This window comes from Phacochoerus africanus, chromosome 5, assembly GCF_016906955.1.
Source record: "Phacochoerus africanus isolate WHEZ1 chromosome 5, ROS_Pafr_v1, whole genome shotgun sequence".
Lineage (NCBI taxonomy): Eukaryota > Metazoa > Chordata > Mammalia > Artiodactyla > Suidae > Phacochoerus > Phacochoerus africanus.
This window is the reverse complement of record NC_062548.1, coordinates 83,467,307-83,494,652: the sequence shown is the minus strand read 5'-3', so window position 1 is coordinate 83,494,652 and position 27,346 is coordinate 83,467,307. Positions and strand designations below refer to the sequence as shown.

General features: G+C 33.7%; 1 protein-coding gene across 12 annotated transcripts in view; it reads left to right on the top strand.

The window, feature by feature from the left end:
* The window catches only part of EHBP1 (EH domain binding protein 1), a 350,723-nt gene that overhangs the window by 145,965 nt on the left and 177,412 nt on the right, over positions 1-27,346 (top strand). For 6 of the 12 annotated variants that reach the window (XM_047781962.1, XM_047781960.1, XM_047781959.1 and 3 more), the window contains exons 6-10: positions 751-932; positions 3,506-3,645; positions 18,342-18,446; positions 19,084-19,206; positions 23,707-23,947. In XM_047781962.1, coding sequence (XP_047637918.1) covers positions 751-932; positions 3,506-3,645; positions 18,342-18,446; positions 19,084-19,206; positions 23,707-23,947 — 791 coding nt within the window. Of the gene's footprint in view, positions 1-750; positions 933-1,895; positions 2,132-3,505; positions 3,646-18,341; positions 18,447-19,083; positions 19,207-23,706; positions 23,948-27,346 lie in introns of those variants that run through there. The other 6 variants (XM_047781969.1, XM_047781964.1, XM_047781970.1 and 3 more) reach the window with 2 other exon arrangements.

Here is a 27,346-nt window from a genome sequence, read left to right as displayed (position 1 = left end):
GTTATTCTGTAAAAGATAATTTTAAAACAAAATAGCTTAGCTTCAATAGCAAATAGGTTTTATTTTGTCTCCATTTCTAGTGAATTGGCAGTAGCTGTGTGGAGGAGACTTTTGAGATCTGCTGGGGTTGGTTAGCAGTGTCTGCACAGGCATAGGGTCAGAGAAACCAGTGCTTTCTTAGCTGATTTATATGATTTTAAAGAAGAAAGAGAATTTTAGACTACAGTGACCAGAACAGGCTCTGGGAAGAATTAAGTCTCAAAGTACAGGATGGATAGAGTTCGGAGACTATAGGCAAAAACGAGATAGAATGCCACTGGGGCTGAGGATGAAAAAGAAATTGACTATTCAGAAAGGAGAAATATCATTAGGTTACATTAAATATAATTGAAGGAAAACAATTGGTGAGCGTGTTTGATACCTATCCCTGTGCTAGATCCCCTTCTTACAGGAACCCTGGAGACTTTCTGTCCTGGTTGGCATTCCTTACTTTTCCTTTCCTAAGATGTTTAGGGTTTTTCTAGTCTTCCCATACTTATGTGAACCATCTCATCCCAATGCTATATCTGCCTTAAAGATATGAAAGTTGTGAAATAACTTTATTTACAATTTTATTTCAATATTGTGTTATAGGACTTCATTGAAGAACATCTCAATTGTTATCTAATCAACATTATTAAAACAACATTCAAAATTATTTGGCTATAAAGTACATAACTCCAAATTACATAATGATTTTTTATCTTCCAGGAATCCCCTTCTGGTCGAAGGAAAGCTCTTGCTACCAGCAGCATCAACATGAAGCAGTATGCAAGCCCAATGCCAACCCAAACTGACGTCAAGTTAAAATTCAAGCCATTGTCTAAAAAAGTTGTATCTGCCACTCTTCAGTTTTCATTATCTTGCATTTTCCTTCGGGAAGGAAAAGCCACGTAAGTTTCTTTTATCAAATAAACTGCTTCAGAGTCTGTTTTAAAACATGGTAGGTAAATAGCTTTTGACTCAGTAAACTAGCCACTGTTAAGAACATCCTACCGCATACCAATCATTCTTGCCATTCTTTGTTTCAGAGGGTGAATTAGATGAACTCCTTGTTATTTATAGTCTCTTTTAAGTCTAGAGAATGAACAATAATATAAAAGTGAATACAGCAATTTTCAAAATTTAAATTGTATTTTTTAAAGTGTCTGTTTTATATTTCAGTGTCTTCAGTGTAAGTAGTTGTACTCTGAAGTACACAGTTCAGTTTGTAGAGCTGTTTGATGCAACTGAGGCATGAGAGGAACCAAAAACAGAAAGTTTAGGGTAAAAGGAATGAAAGAACTAAAGGAACTTTTGCCAATTTGTGTCCTTTGGCTCAGCTTTCCAAAAATTATATACGGAGGTACAGCACAGTTAGATAACTGTTTTTCTATAACCATTATCTTCTTGAAAAATCACCTCTTAAGCATTGGATAGGCCTCATACAAAGATAATTCCTACACCCAGTTTTAGTCTCCTAAAACAATAAAATTCTAACTGGTAATGAGGTGTTCATACCTAGACCAGGAAAAAAATAGTAACACTTATTGTAGTTGTTACATACAGTCAAGTCAATGGTAAGTGCATGTGTTGGCTGTAGCAAAAGGGTTAGTATCTACATGGAGTGGAAGATCACTGAAAGGAGAAAGGGAAATTCTATGCTTAGGACTTAAAAGGCGATGGGAAGAAGGCGGCTGTGAACACTTCAGTCTAATCTGCATCACAGTTCTGAATGTGTTTGACCTAGTGGAATGTAGTGACTATAATTGGCCATGTCTATTTGCCTGATGAAACTGGATTCTGTGCGTCAGGCACAATGAGATATTTGGCACTCATCTGCAGGGCAGCAAATGACTTGGTAGATAACAGTAAGCCCCTTCTCTGGAAAGTTGGCTTCCAAGTGAGTGTGGTAGAGAGACAGTGCAGGATGGAAGCAACTAGTCTTTCGTTTCAGGACTTTAATTGTAGACTTAAATATTGAGAAATTAAAAATAAAGACCTTACCTTGAAGCTAAGTCAAAATGAAAGGAAAGGAAACACAGAAAAAAGAGAGAAAGCAAAATCAGAGAAGATCCTTTGAAGGCGGACTCCTTTCCACTGGTCAGAAGCAGTAAGTGCATTAGCATCATTCATGGGAATTTGGGTGACAGGAAATCCAAACTAAATGTCTCAATCTGAGTGGAGAATTCTCTGAGCTTCCTCTAAACTTAAACTTCCTCTCTACCTCCTCACCTTTCCCAAAGAAAAAGGTTCAGGGTTAAAATATAGGAGGTAAAATTAAGCAAGTGAACATTTTAAGAATAATATTGTATATTGAAATTATATCCCAATGATAGGTATTCAGTTTATAAGGTATTCATATAAGGTAATACAACTATTTTTATTCATTCAAACTTTGTGCCACTAAACTTGTTTTAAAAAGGGGAAATGATTTTGTAACTCTAAACTTATATGAGGTAAAATGCAAAGACTTTCTAAAACCAGCTTAGTCTGTAAAATCATACCATATTTAAAAGATGTGTCTGTTAACAAGCATTACTTTACAAAAGAAGCTTTTTTTTGTTTATTTTGGTTTTTATTTTTTTGTGGTAAAAAAATGAGAAAACCGTGTTTTAGTTTGGTTTTCTGAGTTTGGGAAAGTATACTAGATTGAAATTTAGTTTATGTATATCATGTTGGAAATATGTTTCATATACTGTAGTTTATTTGAAATTTAAGGTGAAAATAATAAAGAAAACTTTATTTAACATTAAAAGTATTTAATTACAAATTTATATTTAAAATACTTCAAGATAAAAACATTTTTACATTTTATCAAATATATGGTATTTAACTAACCCAGATCATTTTCCATCTTCTAATTCTTAAAAAGGCTACACTGTTGGGGGTGCTTTATCAATCACTGTACTGTCTTAACTTTAGGGGAGTTTTAACTCCTTTAAGAAAAATGCACATTTATATTAAATTTAAATGTAATTTGCAGAGGCTTGCCTCCTCTTTTTACTTCAACCCACAAAACCAAAAGGGTTAATGGACTTCAAATTAAGAATTTCTATTCCAATTCATTCTGGAAGTTTGAATATTTTTAAAGTCTAGCTCTCATCTTGATTTGCAAACTGTCCCACTGTTTTATGAAACAAGTTTTTCTTTCCAGACTTTGTAATTAGAAAACCATACTTTAATTGCATGATGAGAGTTATAGTCTTTCATAAATAATCTAGCACAGAATTAAACTAACTCCTAACTGGTTAGTTTTTAATCCTGTTTGCTTTTTATTAATTAAACATACCACTTAAAAATTAATGAATGAATATATTTTTCTATGATGAATATCAGAAATATAAATGGTTATATTTATACTAGTTTTGTACTATTTAAACTGTCTTATTAACACTTAGAAAGAATATGTTAATATTATTTTCTTAAGAAACAACCCTTTTTTGAACAATGTCGTTTAATAAACTGTATGTTATCGTTGACATAGGGATGAAGACATGCAAAGTCTGGCTAGTTTGATGAGTATGAAGCAGGCTGACATTGGCAATTTAGATGACTTTGAAGAAGATAATGAAGAAGATGATGAGAGCCGAGTGAACCAAGAGGAAAAGGCAGCAAAAATTACAGGTTGGTTTTATTTGCATTAAACTAAAAGTTTATCTTTTTCTTGTAGAGTTGAAAAACTCATTCTTGTTTCTCAGGAAAAAACAATTTCACTAATAGGGTATTTTTTTTTTCTTCCTTAAGCCTTCCTAATATACCATTAGCTTTCTGGAAACTTAGGTGCTGATGGTAATAACAGATTTTAGTACTTTAAGATCAAGTCCAAGGCTAATCAAGAAGCATAAAACGTTATGGAACTACTGATTATAATATAAAGTAGCCTAAATATGTTCATACTTATTTTGTTATGTATGGATGAATCCCTCTAAAAGTAGAACTCTGTCTTAAGGGCGATATGAGGAGATGCACTGGCTACCTTCTCCTAGCTCATGTTCACTTGTTCACATAAATTGTATAGACATCCTTTGTTTTGAATTTGTATACATCTCTTGTATCTTTATATCTAGAAACTTCCATGTAAGTATTCCTTATAGTTAGTTTGATGAACTACTAAGATGGTAAGTAGTGAGAACCTCTGTTTTAATTGTTCGATAAATGTTTATCAACAATCTAGCAGTCACACTTAAGGAACTTATGTTATACCTTTAATATTAGAGTGAAAATCAAGCACTACATACATGCTCCTTTCAGCTAATAAATTCCTCTTAATTTCTGGATTGATATCCCTTGACTTCTATCATCTATTCACCTCTTGGTGATTTTTCCAAATTCTTTTGGCAACTCTGGGGCTCATCTCTTGGCTCTGCCTCATTTCTTATTATATAGAGGATTGCCATGTGATCACATGGATGACCCATTTAATTTAACTTCTTAGTCAAAAACTTATTTGACTTCCTCACTTCCAATGACCTGCACTTCCACTTTACTTCTAAAAATCTGTTCTAAGGAGCCAATCAGATTTGTATGCAAAGGTAGATGTTGTGTCTGAGCAAATGTCATAAATTACAGTTGACCTTTAAACAACACTGGTTTGATCTGTGTAGGTCCACTCATTTCGCATATTTTTCAAGAGTAAGTACTTCAGTACTGCACAATTTGTGGATGCAGATATGGAGGAAATACTATAGTACTGAACAGTACTGCATGCTCTGTGGATGTGAATATGGAGGAACCAGGTATATGGAGGGGCCATGGATGCAGAAGGCCAACTATAAAATAAATGTGAATTTTCCACTGTACAGAGAGTTGATGCCCCTAACCTCTGTGTTGTTTAAGGGTCAACTGCATTATTTTCTAATTTATGAGTACTATTTTGCTTTCTTATTTAACCCAAGAATGTTTAGGAGAATGTGCTTTGTCATGGGCTGTGTTTATTTATTTCTAGTTTAATTTCATTCACATAAGATTCAGAAGCCTGCCATATATCAATTTTTTAAAAAATATGATTGAAGTGGTTTTCTTTGTAGTGTAGATATGTGATCTGTTTTTGTAAATTTCCCATAAATATCTTTTTACATGTATGTTCTATTTGTTAGATTCAGCATATAGCTATTGGACCAAACTTTAAATTTATATTGTTTAGTTATTTATATTAATATTCTTTTTTGTATTATTCACCAATGAAAGATAGAGAACTTCAGCCCTAAATTATTTAGTTGATAAAAATTTATTCTCTTAAAGCTTCATCGTGAATTATAATTTAATGCCTCTTGCCTTGAATTTTTGCCTGATGTTGATATTTATAATCCATGCTTTCATTGTATTTGGTGTATTTGTCACTTTATTTTTATCCACTCTGTGTTAAATACTTCTCTTTCACCTAACTTTCTAGTCTTTGTATTTTAATAGTTATATTTCTTGATAACTGATATACTTAATTTCACTTAATATTTTTACTTTCATTTGAGAATTTTCTTATTATTTTTTCTACCCACTCCTCAGATCGTGCCATTCTCAAATGTTCTTTATTTAGGCATGTTTTAATAGAGTAACTCAGAGTTATATATCCTCTATTTTTATTTTGGAATAACAGCCTCTAAAATAAATAAGCCAGATAATAAATGAATGAACCTATATTTCTCTACTAACATTAAAAATGAAATAAGATGTGTTGGCTCACTTTGTATAAGATGAGAGATTAAATATGATTCTCTCTTCTCTTTATTTGAATCCCTCCCTCCAACCCCTCCTGGGTAAATATTTTTATTTCAATAACATTTTTATTTCTTTTTTAAAAAATATATACAGACATTTGCATTGTTTATAATGATGTCAGCAAAATTATACAATGCTTTCTAAAATGCCATGTCTTTCCTGTCCTTGAGTTCTTTGTTTTATTTGACTAGTTGTAGTATTTCAAGAACATAAGTTTGTGTTCACCCTTCCTTTACTACCCTCAGTGACCTTCTACCTATCTTTCAAATTTTAATTCTTTTGCCACATATTCAGAAGCCTTTCATGCCCATTCCCTCTTAAGGCTTGATCACTCTATTTTTTATGCTACTATTGTAGCATTTACTAATGCAGCATTTCTTACAGCATGAGTTTTTTAGAATTCCAGTGGGATATAATTTGATCTTTTAATTAGAGACTCTGGTTTGTTCTTTGTATATGACTTCTAGTTAAAACTAAATCACAATTAGGCACTAGTACCATAAGTAGCAATGAGAAAATCACACATTTTCATAGTCATAGCTGTTTTGAGCAATGTTATACTTTTTAATCACAGCAATGGAGAAAAAAGGTGATAACTGCATGTCACAAGTTCTGTGCTGGTATTGCGAGGAAAAGAAAGCATCTTATTTTTGAGCAAAATACAGATTTAATGAAAGGATTCAATAATAATTAGATTTTATAGCTGAATTCTTATCTTAGTCCATTTGGGCTTCTAGTTTTTCACGGTTCTGGAGGCTGGAAGTCTGAGATCAGGGTGTCAACATGGTCGAGTGAGGGCCCTCTTCTGGGTCACAGACTTCTCGTATTCCTTACATGGAGGAAGGGGGCAAGGGAGCCCTTTTGAGCCTCTTTAATAAGGGCATTAATCTCATTCATGAGGACTCTGCCCTCCTGACATAATCACTTCCCAAAGGCCCCTACCTCCTAATATCATCACATTGGATATTAGGATTTCAAAATATGAATTTGGGGAGATACATTCATACCATAGCAACCCTTATTGCTTAAACATACACATAACACCTTAATTTCTATAATTCCTGCTGCAGAAGGATAACTAAAATTTGGATAACTAAAATTCTCTGACCTTAACTGAAGTAATTATTTTAATGCAATTTGTCATGATCCAAAATTTCTTTTGAATGCTGCTATTTGTATTATTATTTATTTATATATTTATTTTCCTTATTTTATGAAATTCCTTTAAGGTAGAGACTATGTTCTGATAATTTTTTCATTTCTAGCTTCTAGCACATTGTCTGAAACACAAAGAGAGTTTAAAATAGGCTAACTGAAAGGCCATAAATAGGTGAACAGGCTTCCCTCTCCTATTGGAGCCCATATTGACCATGCTGGCTTATTATCTTGTTCTATTCATTTTAATCATATTCATCTTATATGAAGTGGTTTCATTTAATGGAAGGAATGTGATCTGGAGTAGACATATAATTCAAACCTTAGTTAATTCTAAGGCTCCTTTCCCAAAGTAATGAAAATTAAATGTGTACTGAGAGTAACAAGAACCTACTTATAGCACAGGGTAAACGACTCAATACTGTGTAATAACCTATATGGGAAAAGAATCTGAAAAAGAATGGGTATATGTATAACTGATTTACTTTGCTATACACCTGAAACTAATACAACTTTCTAAGTCAACTATACCCCAGTAAAATTTATTTAAAAAAAATAAAATGTGTGTTGAGGGAGCATAGATAGGTAGGGATAGTGGGTGATTAGATTCATGTCCTAAGTCGATAAATCCACAATCATTGTAACATATTTATGCTTTGGTGTTACATTTTTTTTTCTCAGCATTTTCTGTTATATTTGCAGAGGACAATCACTTAAATCAATAGTACAGCATGTTATGGCAGTTGTTTGGCTTCCTTAGTTGCAATTTTTAGCACATGTAAATTCCATTCCAAAGTTAACTTACAGCAATATTTTTTAGCACCAGCACTACCACTCTAAAAATGGTATTTTTATTTACCAGATGAAGTGGCAATAACTTAAATGCAGCTTACATTTACTCTTCCTTGCAGCTTTAAAAATTGTTGACACAATTTTTATAAAGGAAGGACTTATTTAAAATTTTACCTATATTAAGTACATCTTTATATTATAATATAAATGCATGAAATGCAGTCACAGTGTATCAATAAAATTATATGGCTTTATTAGTTCCTTAACTAAGCTGCAAGCTTCTTGAAGGAACAGACTATTAGGATTATTTTGGGTATATCTTAGATTGACAGTTAGAGGCTATTCATTTAGCCCATACTCTTGTGGAATATTGCTGCAAATCAATAGTAATTGACAAAAATATCTTCTAAAATTACAGAAGTTGCTCGAAGGTAAAAATAAATTCATGGTATCTATATTTAGACTGGTCAAAAGTTCTTACCCTGTCTGAGACAGAATTCACTGCTCACTGAATACATATTTTGGGACTGGCTTTTAGGCAGGAACCTCTTATTGAAGTTACCTGTAGAGATGTCTTCTGAAGAGGTGCAGCACCCATGAATGTCCAGTTGGAAAAATCACTGAAAGGTAGTAGATTTGAGTGATAGATCCTGGAGTTGCGAAAACAAAGCCTTTTCATGGAAAATTTTCTGTAGTTGGTATTAGAAGTTACATTTGGTTTCCAGACAATTTAGTGTCTCCATCTCAATGGCAACCTCACAATGCTTGAACCAGTATTTGGTAATATGACCACCTTTGGAATTCTTGTTGAATTTCTGAATATACACCAATAGGAAGGGGAAAGAAGACATGCTGAATGAATGACAAAGTCCTACTGAATAGAGCTCAGAAAGTTAGAGTTTAAATAAAACAGTTTACAACAGAGCATTATTGGGAAAACCAGACATCGTGATACACCTGAAAGGCCTCTGGTATACTTATCTTTGCCAAGATAACAAGGATTCTAGGCAGGCTTAACCAGACATTCAGACTCACAGGACCTGAATAGGCCAAACTTGGCATTAGATTTATTTAGGAGGATATTGGACAAGACATAGCATGGCGGAAGAGCATTCTTTCACTGGAGTTTTCACAGTAGCCCAAGTACTATTTTTTGACCTCTTCCCCCAAATGACAACTTAGGTACAAGGAAACAAAATCCATGTAGTTGGGAGCAGGGATTACCTTGGGTTAGAATCTTCATGCTGCACCAGGAACTGATATCTTTTATAGCAGCTTGATAGGTATAGTATCCAGGGTCCTTGTAAGGGACATGCCCATTTATAAGAGTCTTCACAGTCATAGAAGTTTCACACAGAGAAGCTGTGGCCTTCCATCAGATATATAGTCCATTCAAAGTCCTCTCATCCAGGTCTAATTTATAAATCAGAATTTATTTTTTACCATAAACATTGTTGCCTAGTATTTGTTAATCCTTTTCCTGTAGTTAGTAAAGTGAATTCAGGAGGAGGAAGAGAGAGTGACATATTGGCTACTTCAAGGAACATAATCTTACAGCACAGATGGTAGTAGGGGAGATAACAGTTCATATTGGAGGATGTGGAGTTGATTATGGTATGACTCAGCCCTCTGAGATTAAGTGTCCTACTTGCTAGGGCTATGAATGGGGACAAATAGGTCTCTCTCCTTAGATTAAAAGATTCCTCAGAATAAATGTGAGCTCAGGTTAGAAAATACATACATTAATTTGCTTCTGGTTTTTACCTGGGCATTTATCCTCTGGTACTTGGGAGACTCATGAACAAAATATAGAATTACTGTGGATCCTATAAAGTAAAACAAAAACAAAACAAAAATGGCCACCTATTTTGAAGATCACCTGAAGGATGAGAATTTCTGGAATACTGCATCTGTTATTTAAGTTGTTAAGGTTGGAAAATAGGGTAGAAGCAGAGAGGTAAGGGCATTTCTGGTCCCTTGACCTCATAAGTTTCAAGTTACCTCTTCCTTAAAGGAGTTTAAGACCCTAGGATGAGACTCATTTCTTCCTAATGTTTAGAACTCATATGTGTCATTTCAGGGAATAGTGGAAGTGGCAGAAGATACAGATTACAAATTCAGCCTACTTTCTGTGTTATTCTTAGGCCCTAATGCTGCTTTGTTTGTACTAATGAAAACTGAACATTCTAGCACCCCTTGTAAAACTCTGGGAGAATTCTGTGTATACCGAGAGCTCATCTGACAGGGCCAGGATAGAAGTAAGAGCTCTGAAGGAGAAGTTAAACACTCTGAAATATTTATTCAGGGAAGGAGCCAGGAGACAATTAATATTCTAAGTACCAATATGCATTCTTTAAGGATTTATCCTAGGGATGCAAGTTTGGTTTAACTATAATAATAGATAATGGAGAAAAACCATGTAACCATCTCAATAGATGCAGAAAGGAGCATTTGAAAAAACTCAATACTGAGTTTCTCAGCAAAGCTTTAACATAAAGGAATTTCTTCATTTTGATAAATGACATCTATGAAGAGCTACAGCTAACATCATATTTAATGATAAACCAGTGAACACTTTTCCTTCAAAAACTGGGATCGAGGCAGTATATTGAAAATTATAATGGAGATCCTAGTAAGGACACATGATACAAATCAATGTAGAAAAATCTTATTTTTATATATGAACAAAAAAATTTGGAAAATGAAATTAACAAAATGCAATTCCATTTACAATGGAGGCTAAAAGTAGCATAGACTACTTAGAAATAAATTTAACCAAAAAATGTGGAAAATCCTCTGCCCTGAAAATTGTACTACATTACTGAAGATAATTAAAGGTCTTAATAAAAAGAGCCTGTTCATAGATTAGAAGACTCAATATTTTAAAGATGTTACTTTTTCCCAAATAAGTCTATAGATTCAGCTCCATGTCATTCATAATCTTAGCAGGATTTTTAAAAGTAGAAATTGAAAAGCTGATTCTAAAATATTAATTGAAATACAAAGGAACTGAACAGCCAAACAGTCTTGAAAAAGGACAGAATTGTTAATATTACCTAACAGCAAGATTTACTGTAAAGTTATAATGATCTAGATAATATGGTATTGGCATAGGACAGACAAAGCAATGGAACAAAACTTAGAATCCTGAAATAGACCTAAACTTTCTCGTTCAGTTAAATTTTGGGAAAGATGTACCACAATTCAGTGAAGAAAGGAAAGTATTTTCAACAAGTGATGCTGAAACACCTAGATGTCCATATGGAAAAAAAAAGCCTCAATTCCTCTCAGCATACGCAAATATTGACTCAAGGTAGATCATGGACCTAAACATAAAAGCTAAAACTATAAAGCTTCTGAAAAATAAAAAAGTATATTTGGTTCTTACATTACACAAGACACAGAAAGTAATAACCATAAAAGAAAAATTTGATAAATTAGACCTTATCAAAATATTATGATAATGTATGGGCAAGTCAAAGATGCAGAAAAATACTTATAAAGCATATACCTGACATAGGCCTGTATCCAGAATAGATTTTTCTTAATGTCCTACAACTCAATAATAAAAAGACAACCCTATTTTTTTTTTTTAATGGGCAAGGATTTTCACACAGAAAGATATATCATTAGCCAATAGGCATATGAAAATGTTTTCAGTGTCATTTGTCATCAGGGAAAAGCAAATTAAAATCATCATGAGACAGGACTCCATACCCACCGGAAGGGTTAAAATATAAAATACTGGCAATAACTACTAAATGTTGGTAAGGATATGGACCAACTAGAACTTTCATCCATTGTTCATGGAGAAATATAATGGTACAGTAACTTGGGGAGGTTCTTATAATACTATGTATATCTACCCTCTGACCCAGCAATTCCACTGCTTGTTATTTCTCCCCCCAAAACGAAGACATATATCTTCAAAAAAGACTGGTACAAAAATGTTTATAATGTTTGTATTTTTAATAGCCCCCAGTTGAAAACAGCTCAGGTGTTCATTGTCAGGAGAATGGCTAAACTGTATTGTATTAAATTCATGAATGGAATACTATTTAGTAGTAAAAATGAACTATTACTATGTTCAGCAACATTGATGTATCTCAAAAACATGCTGAATGAAAGAGGATTTACATAAAAGAATATATACTGTATAATTCCATTTATGTGATCTTCTGGAAGAGGCAAAACTAATCCTATGTTAAAAACATTGAAATAGTGATAGCCCGTAGGTTTGGGGATTGACTGGAAAGAAGCATGAGAAAACTTGAGGAGCGGGATGATGCAATGCATCTTATGTCACATGGATATATACTTGTCAAAATTCCTTGAATTGTACAGTTTAACATTTGTGCCTTTCACAAATGTGCATAAGTAAAATACTACAGATAATGTAAAAATTATAATACATGTTAGATTAGTAAGAAAATGATTTCTGAGTAATTGATCTACTGTGTGGTAGCTAGTCTTCAAAGACTGTCCTCTAATGAAACACCCCTCCCAATATTCATGCCCTTTTGTTATCCCCTCCCTTTTTTCTGGGCTGGCCCCATAAATCACTTTACACTATTGGATTGCAGTGGGGAAGTAACACTTTGTAACTCTAAAGCTAAGTTATAAAATGCCTTGTAGTTTCTACCTGGACCTTTTAGAGTGCATTTTCTGGGGCACACCACCTGCCATGTAAAAAGTTCAGCTACCCTGAGATTGCTATGCTGAGAGGAACCCAAAACTACCCCTATGGACAGGCCACCTGGAGAGAGAGAAAGAAAGTAAAAGAGGCCTGGCCAGCCTCCAGTTGTTGCAGAACTTCTCAGCTGGAACACCAAGAATATAAGTGAAGAAGCCGCTTTGGACATCCAGCCCAGTTCAGACTTTCAGGTGACTTTCCCAAGCCACCATCTAATTGCAGTGAAGCACCCAGCTGAATCCCATCAACCCAAAGAACTGAGAGATAATAGTTTGTTTTAAGCCACCAAATTTTAGATTGGTAGCTGAAACTATAACATTTCTAGAGATAAATGGAACATATTGTAGACAGATACATACATACACACATAGATATATAGACAGACATAAGATAAACACAGATTAAAAACAAAATTGCTAAAATTTAAAAATAAAGTATATTATATGTCTTTCTGCCTTTATAAAAAATTATGTGTTATGACTTTCATTCACTTCATTCATTCATTCATTCACAATGTATGTTAAGTACTCGCTATCCTGAAAGAAGTATTAAGAGATAAATGATGAACATGACGTGAATGCTTAGCTATTTAATTTCATTTTTTTGTATATTAAGTATGAGAGGGAGGAGTTCCCTTCGTGGCTCAGTGGTTAACGAATCTGACTAGGAATCATGAGGTTTCGGGTTCAATCCCTGGCCTCGCTCAGTGGGTTAAGGATCTGGCGTTGCCATGAGCTGTGGTGTGGGTTGCAGACGCGGCTCGGATCCCATATTGCTGTGGCTCTGGCGTAGGCTGGCAGCTACAGCTCCGATTGGACCCCTAGCCTGGGAACCTCCATGTGCTGCTGGTACAGCCATAGAAAAGACCAAAATAATAATAAGTTATGAGACGGAAATGTCTAGGGTCTCTAAAGTGGATATTCCCCCCTAGACAGTTGGAAATTCAGTACTCACCACATGAATTATCTGCATGTGTATGTTAGTTTAAGTCAAGAGAGTAGATGGGCTTCTAAGAAAATTAGATTTAGAGGAGAGAAAAGGAATGACAACATGTGATTGGATCCTAGGGAATAATAATATTTAAGAGGAGGAGTGGAAAATAGTTATTATTAAAGTAGATCAAGACAGAATATCAAAGAGAGATGAGGGGAATCAGAGATATAGCATTCTGGAAGGAATAGAAGGAATTTCAAGGAGGAATTGGTTAATTACATTTATTCATACAGAAGTCAAGTATGATAAGAGCTAAGAGATATCTAGTATATTTGCCAATTAGAAGTCATAATGGTGACCTTGGTGAGAGCAGTTTTTGGAGGATGGATAAAGGTAGGAATGGAAACAGACTGCAGTGAGCTGAAGAATAAATGGTAGGTGAGACATCATAGACTATGTTTTTAAGATATTTTCTTATAAAGATTAAGACAGACTAGCCAAACTAGAATGGGCTAATGGTCGAGAGGCTTTTTTAAAATGTGGGAGCAACTTAATCACATTAATAAGCCACTGAGGCTTACTAATTAAATAAGAAGAAGGGGCTGAAGATCCAGGGAAACTGACTACTCATGTTTACTTTTCTGCCTGAAGCTGTCCCTCCCTTCCCTATTATGATCTGTTAATGAGGTTGAACATCACATTATTAAACCTATTATATGCACAGATAAACTGTTTATGGGCTGAAGCCTATGAGAAAGTGACATCTTTGGGAACTTGATCTCTGTCAAGAAATTACTATTTTAGACCATCTTAAAAACAGATATACCTGTACTGAATCTTATTATAGCTTGGAGAGAAGAATGAGGATGCTGCAAGATTTGCAGGTATGTTCTATTCTAGGCAGTCCATCCCCCCACCTCCACCCCCACCCCCACCCCCACCTTTTAAGTCAACTACAGACTTTCTTAAAAGGAAAAACCCAGCTATTCTTCATGACACCGCTTCCATCCCTCCTGTTTTTGGTTCAGTGTGATAATCTCTGGTGGTCAATTTTTATCTTCTTTTTACCTTCCTAACAGTAAAGAAGAGTCTCAAATTACTTGACCCTGTGCTTTGATTGCCTGCCCCTAATTTTGTTTTCCTTTTTATTCTTAGCAATGTGAAGCAAGTCCAGGTTGATACACTGCTATGATGACTAAATGCTACACTACAGGTTTATTGCTCAATTTGAATAGTTGCTAGCACAGAAATTTTTACTGTTACATAGTATTATTAGCATTTTCCAAAGTGTAAAATTTTGAGGGAACAAGGCTTTAATCAAGTAATAAAATGTTGTATAAATAAATTGGGCCAGGAAATTTTTTTGGTCAATATAGCATATTACTGGGAAACTGTCCCACTTAAAAAATTATGGGGATAAATTTGTGTTTTAAGTCTTCTTTTAAATTTTTAACTTTTTTTTCTGATTATAAATGTAAAACACATTGCAGAAATTTTGAAGAAACATAAAAGTAGAAACATAAACCTTTTTTAAAAGGAGAAATATGACAAAATTATGTATTTTAGGCTCTGCACACATATATGCAACTGCCAGTTGAATGATTTTCATAAAAAAATTCACAGGCACCAGTAATTGGACATGGCCAGACTGAATAGACTCTATTGCACTGCTCGCACTAATATCCACATAGTCACCCAAAGGAGAATCTCGGCACTTATCCTAGATTCCATTCCCCCATCCCCATGTCAAATTAACTATCAAGTCTTTCTTCTTAATTTATTCTTTAATTAGCAATTATTTATTAAGTGCCTCCCTTCATGGAGTGGTTGTGCTGAACTTCTCATCTTTTTGCTTCCTATCCTGTTTTTCTCAAGTGCTGCTACCATGTTGCTCCTGGAATGATGTTTCTAAAATATGTATTTTATCTTTTAGTGGATTCACAGAGCTTTCCGAGTAAAGTTCGCATTCTTTAATTTGGTCACAAAGATCTTCATGCTAGGATTGCCAACCTCATCTCCTTCCATTCCCCATCCCTGGCATCTTAAACCCCAAACATCTTGCCATTCCTCAAGTGCATATGTTCTCATTTGCTTTCCTTTCATCCTTGTGGAATGCCCTCGAGTTTCTCCTTTATTTTGATAATAACAATGAGGAGTTCCTTGCTTGCCTAGCTGTTAAAAGATCTGATGTTGTCACTGCCGTGGGTCAGGTCACTACTATGGTATGGGTTCAGTCCCTGGCTCAAGAACTTCCACATGCTGTGGGTGTGTCCAAAAAAAATTTTTTAATGTATTTGTCTTATTTTTGCTCAATAAGTTCTCCTTGAATAAGTCTAGGAGACCTTCCTGATCTCAGACTGAGTTATATGCCTCTCTTTCATTTTCATTTCGCCTATGATGCCTATCTCAATCATAACATATTTATCATACATTGTATACTGCTTTACCTGTTTTATCTGTCACACAAAAGTATGAACCCATGAGGGCAGTTACTATCACAGGTGTATAACAGGTACTTGAGAAATGTTTATTTAAAGATAAATATTGTTTATAAATGATATTTCTTTGGAGATTACGTCTTTTGATGATTTGGATAAAGATTTGCATACCAAATGAAGGGAGCATTACCTTTTCACTCTTAATATAATTGAAAGTTTTAGAGGCAAAAGTTCTAGGAATTAAGTAAGAATTTATTTAAGCTATGGATACATAGAGAAAACTAGGATAGGGAGGACAACTTGTCATCAGTGACAAGACTGGAAATAAGAAATTAGGTTAATTAATGAGGAAATGGTCATCAGTGGTTTTATTCTATTTATTTTTTCATCAGTGGTTTTAGATATCACCAAAAGCATGATGAAGGGAAGGAATTATTCTAAGCATTCAGAAAAATTACAATGTAAATAATTTAGTCATGTAATAGAGTCATCTTGGTAGTATTTAAATAAATGTCTACATTGTACTTAAAGGTTTATAATGGAACAGTGATAATGTTTTCAAGGAAAGGATCAGATTTAATGTTTCTTAACGGTTCCTTATATTGCTTATTATATAAGGCGTTTGAATAAATGATTAATTTCTACTTTCATTGAGATTACATTTAAGAACATTAAGTAACTAAAATGTGTAAAGAAAACTACAAATCTTTGAGCATTATTTTAAAATGTTTTAACGTAGCAATTACAAATAACATAGAAAACAGTGCAAATAAATGATACTAATATATGTAATGAAATGTGGATATTAATAATAATTCCTCAGGATATTTGTGAATTAACTCACAACACATACAAAGCCCTTTCTACTGCTTAATATATGTTAGCTGCTGCTATTAATAATTTTTTCATAATTTCAAAGTTAAAAATAAGCCATCTGCAAAGTATTAAAAATACAAAACGGAATGAATGAAAAAAATCAGTCATGTGCTTGTAATCACATAGCACTGATTCTTCTCTTCATTATATTTCCCTAAGATTGAAAAGTTACAATGACTAGTAGTGAAGGGTAAAGGATCTAATTTAAGAGTAAACTCTGCCTCCTGAGGAATTTGCTTGGTTGCTTTGAATCAGAATAGGGTTTAGAATTATTGGCAGGATAAAATGAAAGAAGATACTTTATAAAGGCAGATTATTTAGCTTGTATTATTCACATTCAAATTAAGAGTTCATTTGGTATTAATTGTGTTTACGCTTTATTTTCTACAGTGTACTTTGACTATCTCAAGCAATTTTATTCATGAAAAATATATTTCTCATTTGGACAAAGGAAATGAATAGGTTTATCAATTTTTCATAAGTATTTGGCACAAAGATCTATAAAACAATATGTTATTTCTGACCACGTAATATTCTAGTAATCATTATTTGTTTCAGTATTAATTTATGTCTTTGTAAATGGTAAATTCTCTGAGGACAATACTATGTCTGTTTTTTTGTCATCCTTTTGTCTTATTCATGGTACTTGGGACAGAGTGATAACTATTTATTCAACATCAATTGAATGAATGAAGGATACCTTATTACAACTGTGTATTTTATTACTTGGTTCAAATAAATTTAGAATTTGTACTTTGATTTATAATGTTAGAACAGTATTTTTATGCTGAATTTACAACTATTTTCTATTTCTAACCATTTTCTCTATTTCCCACTGAGTGGTCTGGATGGATCTATTTGGTTTCTCCTAATACCCAAAGTTATTCCCAGGTTTTAACTTTTGAAACAGCAAGGATTAACTAGAATATTCTAGTAGCTTCTTATTATTTTATTCCAAGCTAATTTTCACTCAGTGAATCATAATTTCACATACTCAGAGTTGTCCAAAATATATATGACTCATGTTAAAAAAATTCTATTTATGCACAAAGTGAATTTTTATATTAAGATTTTTTCTATCTATTCCTGTCTTTTTAATTCTGTCTCTTACTGGCTAAATTATAAGATATCCTAAAGCAAATACTCAAGAATTCCCTTAAAAGAACAAATTCCCTAGAGAGCAGGAGTAGAAAATAGCTATTGCCTGCTTTTCTTATTTTGTGCTGATATTTAAAATTCTAGAATATGAACAAGTGCTTGTTATGTTCATGATTCATGTAGATATATTCTTAAAACCTTAGTTTAAAATTAGAATATTATAAAACAAATAGTACATATTTCCTGTGGTGTCAGATGATATTTCTTATTCTATTTTTAATGCATGTATTTAAAGTACTATTTTACAAATGCAAAATGTAGTTGCTAAAAGCCAGTGTCAACCTTTTGGGTTATTATCTTTGTTTTGTGTTTGTTAACATAGTTGTAATAGTACTAATATAAATTTTAATAATAAAATGTTTTCTATTTTAAAATATGAGTATGCATAACTTTCAGTTAAATATATCTATTATAGTTTATCAAAATAACATCCTCTGAATGTATTCTCTTGATTAACCAAATATCCCCTCTCTTTGTCTTTTTGTGTAACAGCATGCTTCTATGGCTCTTTATTTAAATGACCTTACCTTACATTTGTCTTGACTGGCTTCTGTTTACAGAAATTGTAAACCAATTGAATGCTCTGAGCAGCTTAGATGAAGATCAAGATGACTGCATAAAGCAAGCAAATATGCCTTCAGCTAAATCAGCCAGTTCCTCTGAAGGTCTAAGAGCTTTCTTCCTTTCTTTCTGCTTCTGATTGCCTGTATTTACTGTGACTTGCTACCTCTTGACTTCTGTCTATACTTAGCTGTCAGTTTTGTCTTTGTGTTTTTTCTTTGATAAGTTTTCTTTGGTAATTTGTAGTGCACCAACAGGCAATGACAGAACTTATCTTTAGCAAAGCCTCTATCAGGATCCTTGATAGGCAGTGATTTAAAACATCTTACAATAATTGGTCATATAACATGAAATATTTCTATAGTTAGTTTATTGTAACAACATTGTTTTGAAAATATTTGCTTGTGTTAAATCTATTTGAATTATTCATATTGAAAAGTGAAGGATTTTTTTTTCAAAATCTGCATTAGTACTTTTTTATTGGATCAAATTAGATTTAGGTGAAAGTTTCTCTAGTTAATTATCTGATATTTTCAAATTAATATGCATATGTTTGTTTTATTTGAGTATGTTGGTATGCTACAAAATACTTGTATGTCATTCTCTCATTGGTTAAATGCAATATCTTATTATTTGCAGGTATTATTAGTGTGAGTTTTTATAATTTGAGATATTTCATGAATGAACAATAATTACACTTAACAGTAACCATAGTGAACTGACATATATGTTTATTTTCAGAGCTTATCAACACACTTAACTTTTTGGATGAAGCGAAGAAGGACTTGGCCACTGTGAATTTAAATCCATTTGGTGATCCTGATGTAGCAGAATTAAATCCATTCGGAGATCCTGACTCAGAAGGTAGCAAGTTTTTTTCTTTTAAAGTTTTCATATAGCCAAGTTCTTTTGAGCTGTAAGGGCAGGAAGAGAAGAGATTTTCTTTTAAAGACTTATAAAGTAAATTTTGTTTCTTTGACAATATTATTTATTCAGTACCACTTGCAGTTTATCAACACTTCTGGGTAGATTGTATTGAATGTTTTTAAAGAAAAAAGAAAGCCTTACATAGGCATTTACTTGGGGCTTATTTTTTAAATTATTTGTTAGTTTGGTCAAATAATAAAGCTCTGATGTTAGAGATAACAATATTTTACTTAGCCGAATATAGTAAAGTCTCATTAGTTTGGCTTATTACCAGGCAAGGTCAGACTGTGGGACATACACCCATACTGCAGGGGAGGTGGCTTCTCCCTTCTTATAGCTCCTCCATCCTCACACCTCAGTCTGAGGAGCCCCTCTACTCCCAACTCCAGGTCTCTGGCTGAGAATTATTCTCAGTAACAAGGGTAAATTGTGCATGTGACTATCACAGAGCAGAAAGAAGAGTGAAAATCACTCTTGTCATATAAACAACATACATGTAAGGAATAAAGCCAAATATTTTTTCCCCTGAATTTTTTTTTTTTTTTTTTGAGCAGTTTCAAACTCTTAAAGGTTACAAAAGAGCTGTTGAGGAAGAAAGAATTCTGTTGAATTAAACCCTGCTCAAAGTAAATGCAGGGATGAGTAACCCCTGTTTACATCTTTTAGACTGGTCTTATGAAGTCTTCATAAGCTTTAAAAAATTTTGCTGTTGCCTGTCGTGGTGAAAATGAGGTTTCAACTTAAGCATTCATTCTGTTAGAGTTATATCATTTCATAATCCACTTCATCTCCTTCTTCCTTTACTTTCTCCCTTCTTACCAGATTCTAAATTAGTAAGTTTAGATTAATGAGATTTTCTTTTGTTTGTGACCTGTATATATTTATGTATTTTACATCTTAGCAGTTATAGTATATCTTAGAGGTAATCTAGTTCAGCTGCCTTTTTTCATAGAATTAGGGAGCTGAAGCCCAGGGGAATTAAGTGTTTTGAACAAGAACTTTAGGTAAATGGAGGTGGAGTTGGAGCTAAGATTGCTAATCAAGTATCTTCTTTTGACTATAAAGCTTCTCGATTGCATATTGCGTAACCTGATTATGTTGAGTTAAAAAAACTACCAAACTATTTTGAGGGGGATGAATATTTGAGCTTTTCATTTCAAAAATCAACTAAGTAATCTTTAGAAATATGTGTATCTGTTTTCTGAAGTATAGAAAGGAATAGCAGATATATAAATTGTCCTTCTATTTAGGAAAGGTTAGAAAGTTTAGCCAACCTGATTCAGAATCTTTTATATGCCTATAGAGCTAAGAAAAAAATGTGACAACCAGTATTTTCTCTCTCCCTTTCTTTTTTTAAGGCCACACCCATGGCATATGGAAGTCCTCAGGCCAGGGAATGAATCCGAGCTGCAGCTGTGACCTACACCACAGCTGTGGCAACACCAGATTCTTTAACCCACTGTGCCAGGCCAAGGATCAAACTTGTGCCTCTGTAGCAACCCATGCTGCTGCAGTTGGATTCTTAACTCACTGTGCCACAATAGGAACTCTATTAGGTATATTCTCTATTAGGTATATTCTCTAATAGGTATATTCTCTTTAAATATACCCCTCTTGGAGACTTTGGAATAAGTATTTTTCTGTTAAAAGAATACTCACTTTTTAAAAAATAATTTATTTTTATTGATTAAAAACTTGCATCCTCAAATAACAAAGGAAGTTAGGAAAGAAAAGATGTATTGTGGTTGTTTAGATGGTTTGTTTGTTTTGTTATTGTTTGCTTTTAGTTTCAATTCTTCTCCTAGATTCATGACATTCTGTGCTTCAGAGACACTTTCAGAAAGTTATTAGATGTATTTATTAGCTTTTATACGTATAATCTAATCTTAAACTCTCCTTTGTTGCTGGTTCTGTCAACTTAGATCTTGCTCTATAGCCTGAATACTTTCTTGTTTTTGGTTTAATAACTGAAGAACTTGCTTGGATCAATTTTTGTAATCCTCTACCTGCAAGTAAAAATATAAATCTTATTTCCATTGACAGGTTTTGTCAATTTCTTCAGCATTTGAGACTTGATATTTGTTAATAAAAAATTGAATAGGCAAAAACTCTGCAGTTTCTTCCCCTATAGAGAAAAGATAATGCTTCATTTAGATTAGTGTAAAGATTAGAGTGGCATTTGGGTATTATCCTGGTGTTACAAAAGATACAGTTACTGAGTCTCTTCTCCAGCGTAGGCTGTATTTAAATCCATTTCAGTATTGATTTATTATGATTTTATGAACTCCCTTTCATACTTTATAATTGCTTCACCATGGTGTACAGAATTTCAATTCAGAGTTTTTTACTTTATTTGTTTTCTCAATATAAAGACAAAACAAGTTTTCTAGGCTAGTGTCTAAAATATGAGTAAAAGTAATTTGACTCTAAAATCTAAAATTGTAGGTTAATCAAGAGATTTTTATAGTAATTGGATTAAATTACTTGAAGTATCACTTATGAAAGTTATTTTTCTTAAAGATGTTAATAACCAATTTTCTATATTCTTCTAGATATTTTGTTAGAATTACATGGCATAAAGTTAAAATTACTTTTGAATTATTCTGTGAAGATCAGCTCTTTTAAATTTCTTTCCAATTTGGAAAATATATATCAATAAAATCCAAATTTTGAACAATTTTATTTCACATTCTAGTTTTGTTTTAAAATATTAATAACCAGGCAGTTCCCATCATGGCTCAGCAGAAACGAATCCAACTAGTATTCATGAGGATGCAGGGTTTGATCCCTGGCCTCGCTCAGTGGGTTAAGGATCCAGTGTTGCCATGAGCTGTGGTGTAAGTCACAGATGCGGCTTGGATCTGGCTTTGCTGTGGCTCTGGTGTAGGCTGGCGACTACAGCTCTGATTGGACCCCTAACCTGGGAACTTTCATATGCTGCAGGTGCAGCCCTAAAAAGCAAAAATAAATAAATACATAAATAAAATATTAATAAACATAAAAGCAAAAGGCTGATACTAAGCACTTCATCAGTATTGGAGGACATGATATTGTTTTGCTTTTTGTGCTATGAGGTCAGAGTTTTATTTTTAAGTGTACCTTTGTTTTCAAATTTAAATTCGAGATAGTAAAACATAAAAGAATTTGTTGTAGCACATCTATCAGTTTCTCAGTATGATTTTTTTTTTTTTGTCTTTTTACCTTTTCTAGGGCCGCTCCCATGGCATATGGAGGTTCCCAGGCTAGGGGGTCTAATCGGAGCTGTAGCCACTGGCCTACTTCAGAGCCACAGCAACGCAAGATCTGAGCTGCATCTGCAACCTTCACCACAGCTCACAGCAACACCGGGTCCTCAACCCACTGAGCAAGGCCAGGGATTGAACCTGCAACTTCATGGTTCCCAGTCAGATTCGTTAACCACTGCGCCACAATGGGAACTCCAATCAGCTTCTCAGTATGGTTTCAATGTAGTTCTCTGACTTCAGAATTCTTGTTATTCCTTTGCATTATTAAATAGAGTATTGATTAGATATGAATTATATTGAAAAAAATCAAACATCTCACTAAAAACTCTAAAGATTCAAGGTCTTGTAGCATACAGAAACCTGCTCTTTGAAGACTTTACAAAAACAAATACAGTGATATATGGCTGTATTTTTGGTATAAATTTCAGAATGAATTTTCAGATTCCTAAGTGGTCTCTGCTTGTATAACTACCAAAGACCATTCCAGAATTTAATCCATTTTATGCTCTTTTAAAAGCATATTTATTATGTATCAATTTGGAATGGCAAGCTAATATAGTGAAATAAAATAAGCAATAATAGAATATTGTACCTCTAAGAAGGTTAAAATTTCCAAAATTGGCATACCATAATGCTAACATTATTTATTTATTTATTTATTGTCTTTTTTTGCTATTTCTTGGGCCGCTCCCGCGGCATATGGAGGTTCCCAGGCTAGAGGTCCAATCAGAGCTGCAGCCACCAGCCTACACCAGAGCCACAGCAATGCGGGATCCGAGCCGCGTCTGCAACCTACACCAAAGCTCACGGCAACGCCGGATCGTTAACCCGCTGAGCAAGGGCAGGGACCGAACCCGCAACCTCATGGTTCCTAGTGGGATTCGTTAACCACTGCGCCACGACGGGAACTCCCTAATGCCAACATTATTAGAGAGTCAAGTATATTAACAATTCAAAGATGCTATTTTGGAGAGTACCATTCCTGGAGAAGTAGACAGAGATCTTATGTATCACATCTTCTGAACTTAGCCCCTCTAAATTAGATATTCTTGCTCTCCACTCCTTCAAGTCCATAAAGTTTATTAATTCAAGATTAAGTATTTTTTGATTTTAAGTATTTTTTATAGCACTAAAAAATAAGTATCAGGTAATATTAATTTGGTTTAATTTATCTTTTGCTATTATTTCATAGAACAAATCACTGAAACAGTTTCACCTAAAATCCCAGAAGAATCTTTTTATAATAACAGCTATAATCCTTTTAAAGAGGTACAGACTCCACAGTATTTGAACCCATTTGACGAGCCAGAAACCTTTGTAACTATAAAGGACTCTCCTCCCCAGTCTACAAAAAGAAAAAATATAAGACCTGTGGACATGAGCAAGTATCTCTATGCTGACAGTTCTAAAGCTGAAGAAGAGGAGTTGGATGAGTAAGTACATTTTATTTTGCTATCATCATATTTTAACTAAAGAGATCTTTGTATAATATACCTTTAGGTGGGTAAAAAGAGGCCTTTACAAATTTCGTTTACAAATTAGTATCATTCTCATCCCCCATCTGATTTTTTATAATCTTACCTTTATTCTCCCACCCTTTTCCATATGATGTTTTGTGTACCCTAAACTAACAAATAAGGGAAATATGTTCCAGGAATCTCTAGTTAGAATTCCAACTGTGTCTTCCCACAGCAACCATGTTATAAATGGTGCTTAGGTGTTTTTAATCAATTACAGAAGGCTTTACATTTCAGTTACATTATGGATCTATTGTGGGAACCAAATAATCATTTATGATATTGATTTTATGAGATTTGTTCAAATGCCAGTGAGATCATAACATTCATAAATTAGGGAGGTTAACTGATCACAGGCTCAATATAAATAATGTGTGATTAAGGCTTCCATTTAACTCCATTCCATATTGAAAATAGGTGGAGAGTATGTTCACATTGTGTTCTGAAGTTGCACACTGCAACCCAGGTAGCTGTAGTCTGTGGCCTTGAGTACCTTTAAAAAGCAACAATAAAACTTCTAGCCATGATAGAGTAGCATAGACTGGATATAGCTTCTTGTCTTACACAACTAAAAAACTGAATAAAATGGATGAAAGAATGGTTTTCAGACATTGGACACAAATGGCACAGAATCCCTGAGAGAACACAAACAAAGAAGATGAGCCCTACTATTGTCCATGCTTCATTTATGGGAGAGAATTTCCAGCTGCAGTTCAGGGAGAAAAGAACCCAAATACCACAGAACCTCCCTGAGTTGAGGTGGCAGAGTTTGGACTTTGGAGGTACTAAGGTAGCTCTTTTGTGGCTAGAGTATCAGAGAAGAGAAAGCTACTTATAAAGCATTTTAGATCTCTGCAGAAAGTTTCTCTTGAGTTTTAACTGAGTACTGATCAGAACATGAATATGAGGAAATTACTGAGGACAAAGTTAGACAGAACAATCCCTGGAGTTCACCTAGAATCAAGAATAGTTCGGGTTAGAGACTTCCTAACATATGGGACTTCGAGTTGAGTCTTCAGAAGGGTATCATCCCAGTATTGGGGCCAGTTTAGTTCTAGATTAAAACCTCTCTGGGCCTACCCAATGAGCTTAAAAACAAAGCTCCAATACAATTAAAATGATGCCATATAGCTGCATCCCACACAAAGCCCAAAAACATTAAAAGGAATGCCAAAACATCCATACCCAAAACAACAAATTTATAATGTCTGGCAGCCAATCAAAAATTTATCAGGCATGAGAGATCTGACTAATAATGAGGAGGAAACTCAGTCATTAGATGTAGCTGCAGAAATGGCACAGATAGAAGTTCCCATTATGGCTCAGCAGTACTGAACCTGACTACTATCCATGAGGATATAGGTTCAGTCCCTGACCTTGCTCAGTGGGTTAGGATCTGGTGTTGCCATGAGCTATGGTGTAAGTTGCAGACACGGCTTGGATCCCATGTTACTATGGCTGTGGTGTAGGCTGGCAGCTGCAGCTCCAATTGATCCCTATCCTGGGAATTTCCATATGCCATGGGTGTGGCCCTTGGAAAAAAAAAGTCACAGATAATGGAATTAGTAGATAAGCATGGTAATTTAACAATTATAAGTATACTCCAGATATCCAAGAAAGTAGAAGAAAGTGTGAGCATGAAAGACAGAAAATAAATCCAAATTCAGTTTATAAAGATGAAATATGCCAAGCCTGATGAAGAATACACCGGATGGGATTAACCCCCATGTTAGATAATGCAGGAAGACATATTGGTGAACGTAAAGATTTAGCAATACAAACTCTCCAGATTAAAACATGAAGGGAAAAAGATGAATAAGGATCAGTGGGATAGCTTCAAGCAGTTTAACATATGTGTAACTGAGCTTCCAAAAGCTGAGGAAAGAAGATTGAGGGGAACAGAAGAAAATATTTGAGGAAATAATGGCCAAACATTTTAGAAACTAAAAATAATAATAATAATAAATCTATGGGTCTAAGAAGCTGAATGAACCCCAAGATGAACCACAAAAATGATGAAGAAAACTACAGCCAGGCTTCTCAACAAAAACAAGTCAGAAGATTGATATATAATTGCTAAAAAACCTGTCAACACAAATTTTTATTTTGGGAACAAAAAAAAAAAAAACCCAAAAGTCAAAGTAATAGACATTTCCAGACGTGCAAAAACTGAGAGAATTTATCATCATCAGAGCTGCTTTTACAAAATGTTACAAAGTCCTTCAGGCAAGAGAAAAATGACATTACTTGGAAATTTGGATCTACACAAAGAAATGAAGAGCATAGGAAGGGCAAATAAATTGTGTATATAAAATACATGTCTTATTTTTTAAAATCTCTTTAAAAGATAATTGACTGTTTAATGTTTAAATAATATATTTTGAATTTTGTAACATGGGTAGAAGTAAACAAAGACTAAGCATGGGGAAATTGAAGAATACTGTTTTTAACCTCCTTATACATATTACTCAAAGATACATGTTTTATCTTTTTTCACAGATAGCATAATTATTTATGTAGAAAATCATAAGGAACCTTTAAAAAATCTACTAGAACAAAAAAGCATATTTATATTTAGCAAGGTTACAGGACACAAGATCAATATACAAATCCAACTGTATTTCTCAGTAGTAATAATGGACAATCAGAAATAGAAAATTCTAAAATACCATATACAAAAGTATCTTGAAAAAAAAAAAAAACAAACCCAGGGATAAATTTGAATAAAGATATGCAATGCAATACCTGTATGCTGAAAACAACAAAAGATTACTGGGAGAAATCAATGGAAAGAAATATTATGGCTGTGAATTCGAATTGGTCTATGGATTCAGTGCTATCCCACTCAAAATTTTGGTTTACTATAATAATTGATAAGCTACTTATAAAATGTGTATAGAAATGCAGTGGACCTATAATAGCCAAAACAATTTTAAAAGAGAGCAAGTTGGCATTTTTACAGTATTTGATTTCAAGACTCATTAACCAAGACATTATAATATTGACTTAAAAGTAAACATTGGCTTAAATGAAAGAGAATATGAAAGTCTAGAAATAGATCCATATGTATATTGCCAATTGATTTTTTACAAAACTAGCAAGAGAAGTCAAAAGAAAGCAAGGATAACAATAGATGGTACTGGAACAATTAGAGGTCTGTATCCTTCCTATCCCTTCTCCAAAAAGAAGAACTATAATCCCTTCCTCACAACAAATAAAAAATTTAACTAAAAATAGATCAGACACCTAAAAGTAAAAACTAAAACACTGGAACTTCTAGAAGAAAGTGTAGGAGAAAAATCTTAGAGAACTTGA